The sequence below is a fragment of the Wolffia australiana genome, chromosome 11 (assembly GCF_029677425.1).
Source record: "Wolffia australiana isolate 7733 chromosome 11, ASM2967742v1".
Taxonomy (NCBI): Eukaryota; Viridiplantae; Streptophyta; class Magnoliopsida; order Alismatales; family Araceae; genus Wolffia; species Wolffia australiana.
Window position 1 is genome coordinate 983,688 of NC_135845.1, and position 6,479 is coordinate 990,166.

Below are 6,479 nucleotides of genomic sequence, written 5' to 3' on the forward strand. Positions count from 1 at the left end.
TGACCAAATGCTGTCTAAGGTATTTAGTTACAATTAAGTGGTGATTAGGTTAATTATGAAAATTATTAACTCATCCTTTTAGAATTAATCGAATTAATTTTCATTATTTGATCTTTAAAGTAAATATAAATTTTAAATATTTATATCTTAAAAATAATAATTAATTTAAAATTTACTTATTTAATACTTGCCCATTGTGTATTCAAACCTTGTGTAGTGCTTGTATGAAAAATTATATAAATATTGTTGTATAGCCATGATTCACCTTCCCCTAGGGTGGCTAGCATGTCGAGAATATCATTTTCGATATGCGGTTACCCAGATGGAGCATAAATGGCATTCAACAATGCCGTGTAGGATCTTAATATACATGGTTTAACATGACTCATTTGAGGAGCTAAACATGGCATATTCGACTTCGTGAAGGGGTTTCTGTGTTATTAAATTTTGATTAAACCCATTCTCTCTCGCAGACATCATGTTCCATGACCAGAACAAGTACAGCACCTAACTCGAGTGCACAACGTTGTCCATCTTGCCTACTTGATGACATCATCCAGTATGCCGGCCTCCTCTCTCTCTCTCTCTCTCTACTCTTCTCTCTACTCTGTCCTACTCACGATCTCATTGAGAAAATTATCATAGTTCATCAAGAACATTTGAAGTTATAATCTAGGGCTGCACAAATGTATGTGATGTGCATGGAATTATTAGATGGAGCATGTATTTAAGGAAGAATGAATGGTTGACAGATGGACTGACAGATGAACATATCATTATAGATCATGGATGAACTTTGACCCTAAGCATGATAAATATGGGTTTTTATTTATATTATGAGATTGGGCCTGTAAATGGGCCGAATAAGGCCCAGTAGCAGCCTGCTTCTTGAACTAGGAAAATTCAAAATTCGAGAAATTCGTTCATCTTTTCTCCATAGATTTTCAGACAAGTTCTTGGGGGTGGATCGACGAGGAGATGCAAGATCTCTTGAAGCGGGGGTTCAGTCCTACGATCCAGTCGGTAGATCGCCTTCTCTGGTTTTTGCTTCGCGCAGGCAAGTATCGATTGTTGATCCATGTTTCCGACCAGGCCATGGCCAATTCCAGAGAGAACGGCGCCCGATTCGCCGATAAACCCATCGTTCGCGCTTTGCTCAAATTGGGAAGATTCGAGGAGGCCGAAAACCGGCTCTTACAATGCAGAGAATTGCGAAATTCAAGCCAAAATTGTCTGTGGGATTCGCTGATTCGTGGTGTCTGCGTCGAGGGGAAAGACCCCGAGAAGGGTTTTGAGTTGCTGCTTAGATGCGTGAGGTATGATTCTGTTCTACGCCCTTCTCTGAACACATTTCGGTCGTTGGTCTTCGGTTTTAGCTCTCGAGGTAGGATGGATAGAGCTCTGGAAGTGGTGGATTTCATGAATTCGGAAGAGGTCGGCTACCCTGTCGACAATTACATCTCTAGTTCAGTGGTTTCTGGGTTCGTCAAGTTGGGTAAACCTGAGCTAGGGTTGAATTTTTTCAAAAATCTAATCAAGGATCAAGTTCTTGTTCCAAATCTAGTGACCTATACGGCCGTTCTCGACGCATTACTGAAAAGTGGGAATATCAAGGAGGCATCTGAGATGGTTCAGCGGATGGAAGATGAAGGGGTGCCGAGAGATTGCTTCTTTTATGCCTGCAGGGCGTCTTGTTTCATTCATCAGGGTGCAATAAAAGAAGCTCTTCATGAACATAAACTCATGGTGGAGAAGAGGATCGATCCAGATGTGGTTAATTATAGCATTCTTGTTGATGGATTCTGCAAAGAGGGTAATGTGGAGAAGGTGATTGGACTTCTGCGCCTGATGAGAGCCCGAAGGGTTGAACCAAACTTAATTACTTACACTTCTGTCATACACGGTTTCTGCAAGAGGGGGAAGATCAAGGAAGCAACAGATTTACTGAGAATGATTGAAGAACTCGGCGTGTCTGTCGATGAATTTGCTTATTCGACTTTGATCTGCGGTTGGTGTGTTCAAGGAGATTTTGAGATGGTTTTCAAACTTCTCGATGAGATGGAGGAGAGAGGGATAGAAATTGGGCCCATCACCCGCAACACTGTGATCCATGGTCTCTGTAAACATGGTAATACGGCGAAAGCAAACGAGTTATTGGCTGCTTCAGATGGTGATCTTGCAGGACTCAGTGCGATATTATCAGGACATCTCAAGGAATCCAACGAGTCTGGTGTCCTTGAAATTGTTAAGAGGATGGAAGAGAAGATCTCTCTGGATGTCATTGGGTGTAACATATGCATCAGGGCTTACTTCTTTCTAGGTATGTTTGAGGATGCCATTTTGCTTTTCCGAAGAATGCCCGAAATGGGTCTAGCTGCCGACTCTTTCACTTTTATGTCAGTAATAAAAGGCCTCTGCAAACTGGGGATGGTAGATGAGGCACTTGAAATCCTTGATGACTGTGTTTCGAGAGTTTTGGAGCCTGACATGGCTTTTCTTGGTAGTGTCATCTTAGGGCTATGTAAGGCAGGCATGGTGGAAGCAGCTGTTGAGGCATTCCTAGGGCTTTGTTCCAGAGGCCTTGTTCTGAAGCCTGACATCCTTCAAATGCTGATCCGGATGATGTACGACAAAGATCAAGGAATGGGAGTCTTGAAGCTAATGGGGAGTTTATATAATACACATTTGCGGCCCGAGTTGCTCTCTTTGGTGTGCAGTGATGCCATTTCTTTCCTCTGCCGCAGGAAATCCAACGAGGCTGCAAAGGAATTGTTCATACTGGCAAAAAGATACAACTGGATAATCTCTCTTAATTCTTATCATTTGCTCACAAAAACCCTCCTGCAAAATGGGGACACTGATCTTGTTTCACTTTTTATGGGCTTTTGCATTAAGGAATATGGGATCTCGGAGCCAGGAGTCTTGAATTTGTTAACCCTCTACTTATGCAAGAAAGATGTGGGAAAAGCTCTTCAGCTTTGCTCACTAATAGGAAAAAGAGAGGTGCCATGTAGTGTCTCAACCACGATTGTTGAAACCCTCAAGAAGGCGGGTCGAATCGAAGAAGCGTACAGGTTGGCTTGGGAAGCTGGAGAGAATGGAATGGCAGCTGACGTTGTAACGTACTCTGTTATCGTTGATGGGCTGTGCAGAGTAGGGCGCCTGGAGAAGGCACTCAAGCTTTGTTTGAGGATGAGATACTTAGGCATTCAACCTAATATCGTTATATACAATTCCATTCTCAAGGGCCTCTGCCTGCAAGGGTGTCTTATTGAGGCCATGAGGATATTTGATGCGCTGGGGGCATTAAATGTCACTCCTACGGATGTCACCTTCAATGTTATGATCCATGGATTAGCAACCGAAGGATATCTAATTGATGCACGGAATATGTTTGAGAAGCTGATAGTGAGTGAGATAATGCCGAATCTTCGAATCTATAATACAATGATAAACGGGTATTGTAGGTCTGGAGCTGTGGGAGAAGGCCTGGAGCTTCTTCTGCGGCTTGAGGAGAGGTCAGTACAGCCAGATTCGTTTACAATAAGCTCTCTAATCAATGGTTTCTGTGTGCTTGGAGACATGGAGGGTGCACTTGGGTTTTATGCCGATTACAAGAAAAGAGGGATTGTTCCTGATTACTTGGGGTTTTTAAAGTTGACTGAAGGGCTCATTTCCAAGGGAAGATTGGAAGAAGCGAGATCCATCCTTTTGGATATGCTTCAGAGTCGAAATATCATTGATGTTTTAAATAAGGCCCAATTGGTTGTAGACAGGGAATATCTGTTGGCCTCCCTCAGCCTTTTGTGTGAAGAAGGGCGAATTGATGATGCCGTTGTTGTCCTCTCTGAAGTTGGGTCAATGAACTCTCCTGTTGGAAGATTCATTAGGAACCATGGGTCTTCTGCCCTTAGAAGAACATACAAACGGGGAAGATACTTACCCACAGCTAATAGTGCTTCACCTTCTTTGGGAATGTGCTTTTCAGGACTTAATTCACAGCAAGAATATAGACCGGAATTAAAGGCAGAGGAGGTGGGAGATTTGATAGATGAATCAAATTTCCTTGACTTTGATGTGTACTATCCAGTTGTTGCATCCCTTTGCTCCAATGGAGAGCTGCAGAAGGCTTCATCTGCGCTTAGATACGTCATGGAGAACTCTAGAAAGCTTCCTTGAAGAAGAATTTCCCTCTTGAGGACTGTTAAGTTGTGATCCAGTTAATCCAGGCAAAGTGGCTGGAAACTGGCGGTGACTAGTGGCTCTTGATGCATGGTAGGTTATCTCAAATCTGGTCTGTTTCCCATATAATTTAATCTGCCCGTGGTGATATTTCTTTCGTTATCTATTATCCTTAGACATTCCATCTCTGCCTCGTCTCCCATCTCTCCCTGAATCTCTCTTTCATCTCCTCTCTTTGTCCATCAGTTTGAAGAATATTTACTTAATACACCCATTTTCCAAGTAATCCATATTGGCATATAAATACAGTTGAAGACAGATGGTCCCTTTCTTTCCTTGCAATATGTTTTATTATGCTCATGGTTTCACTCTTGTATTTTTTTTGTCTCCAGAAATCAATTGTCGATCACCTTCGATTTGTAGGCAGCCTCATTAAATTTTGGCATCACGATGTTCCAAGGGCCTGCTATTGGCTGCAGTACAGCCAGTAAGTGCACTCCATTATATATCTTTTCATATGTGCTTGAAGTTTCTCCAAAACAAATATTGCGTGCATCATGTGGTTTTTGTATAACTTACATATTTATGATATCTCAGTATCTGTTTTGTTCATTTCAGATTAAGCCATGCGCAGAAACAAACTTTGCGAATGAACGATCAGGTGCAGTTTGCTGTACGCATCTGTGATCGGGTTTGTTTATACTTCTATTATATTTCTCAAAAATTATATGACATATAATATTAGTTTCCTAAAGGTGAAGTTTACTTTCTCTCCTATAATCATCATATTTTGTCAACAGTTAGTGATTTAAATACAAGTAAATCTTGTTGAAAATAAGATTGAATTCTTTCAGGGTTTGACTCTGGCCTCCAAGGCTGACTTTCTCAGCGAAGACTTGCCTCGTCGCTTGCCCTTGATTTCAATGGCCAAAACGAAGTATTGCAAACACCAGATATCATCTTTCAAGGGAATATCTGAAAATTGTGTGCATTTAGTTCTCTGGTTTGCTTAAATTTATTTTATTTATATGTAAGTAAATATTGGGATGACCCTCATAACTTGTTAACTAGGATGACGTTTTGAAAAACTCTAGATGGAGTCAGAGTTATTAGATAATTGTGTGAACTTTTAAGACCAGACCACATGAGTCAAATTAATAAAAAAACGTTTACATTTTTCTTTCATTCAAATTTTTTTTTTCTGAAGTTAATCATTTCGGAAGGTTTTGTCAAACTTTCTATTCGCGATATTTTTCTTCTGATAACATTTCTTGAATCAACATATTTTATTAATTTTAATGTTGCATCCCAACTTCCCGGGTTTCATCAATCAAGAGTTTGTGATGGAGTACAAGAAGGCAGCTAAGGTCGCAGATCAAGTGTTGGCGGCGTTGCTTGGAGACGAGGATCCCCTCCGCTCCGACTTTGGCTTCTACAAGATTGATAGAGGTTGGTGGAGATGGGCGGAGTCGCGGAGAATGCCGGTTTTCCCCGTCGTTGATCTCAGACGACCGTCGATCTCGCCACTTCCGTCCATGGAAGTCGATTCTCCCCCTGGAACGGTGGACATCATCTGGAGCCGGCTTAGGCGATGGACGCCAATTCCAACGGTGAGGCTTCGCCGCCGACGTCGTAGTCGTCGCCGCCGCTGCCTTCGCAGCTGCGGCTGGTGTCAGGGCCGCGGCATGCGCCGGGCTACGCTGCCGTCTCCGCCATCATCGAGGAGAAGGAGGACGGCCCTGGGTCGAGATGCGGGCACACGCTCACGTCGATCGCCGCCGTCGGCGAGGAGGGAAGCTCTGGCTCTGTCGGGCCAAGGCTTATTCTCTTTGGAGGCGCCGCTGCCCTCTTCTGCTGGGAGCGCTGGGATTCATCTCGCTGGTGCTACTGCTGATGTTCATTGCTACGATGTTCTATCAAACAAGTGGTCAAGGCTAACCCCTCTTGGAGAGCCCCCGTCACCTAGGGCTGCGCACGTAGCTACTGCAGTGGGCACGATGCTGGTAATTCAGGGTGGAATTCGTCCTGCGGGACTATCTGCTGAAGATCTTCACTTTCTAGACCTCACACAAAGCGTCCCCCCTGGCATAGGGTTGTTGTTCAGGGAGCAGGCCCTGGTCCGCGCCATGGACACGTGATGGGGCTTGTTGGCCAAAGATTTTTGTTGGTTATTGGTGGGAATGATGGAAAACGCCCACTTACTGATGTTTGGGCGATGGATACTGCTGCAAAACCATACGAATGGAGGAAATTAGAATCCGAGGGTGAAGGTCCTCCTTGCATCTCAACAGTTTCCT

The 6,479-nt window shown here is 43.4% G+C and overlaps 1 protein-coding gene across 1 annotated transcript; it reads left to right on the forward strand.

Annotated features, from left to right (window-relative positions):
• Window positions 1-933: 933 nt before the first annotated feature.
• LOC144709185 (Pentatricopeptide repeat (PPR) superfamily protein) lies at window positions 934-5,367 on the forward strand. The gene is made up of 5 exons (XM_078582625.1): window positions 934-1,023; window positions 1,093-4,275; window positions 4,575-4,669; window positions 4,801-4,937; window positions 5,037-5,367. The coding sequence occupies exons 1-2, from the start codon at window positions 979-981 to the stop codon at window positions 4,177-4,179; spliced, it is 3,132 nt and encodes a 1,043-aa protein (XP_078438751.1). The 5' UTR covers window positions 934-978; the 3' UTR covers window positions 4,180-4,275; window positions 4,575-4,669; window positions 4,801-4,937; window positions 5,037-5,367.
• Window positions 5,368-6,479: the final 1,112 nt, after the last annotated feature.

What these genes read in the sequence shown, in the direction of transcription:
- LOC144709185 (XM_078582625.1), top strand. Translation starts at nt 979, where the DNA reads ATGCAAGATCTCTTGAAGCGGGGGTTCAGTCCTACGATCCAGTCG. An exon ending in TCAGTCCTACGATCCAGTCG is followed by an intron (nt 1,024 to 1,092) that starts GTAGATCGCCTT and finishes GTTTCCGACCAG; the next exon opens with GCCATGGCCAATTCCAGAGA.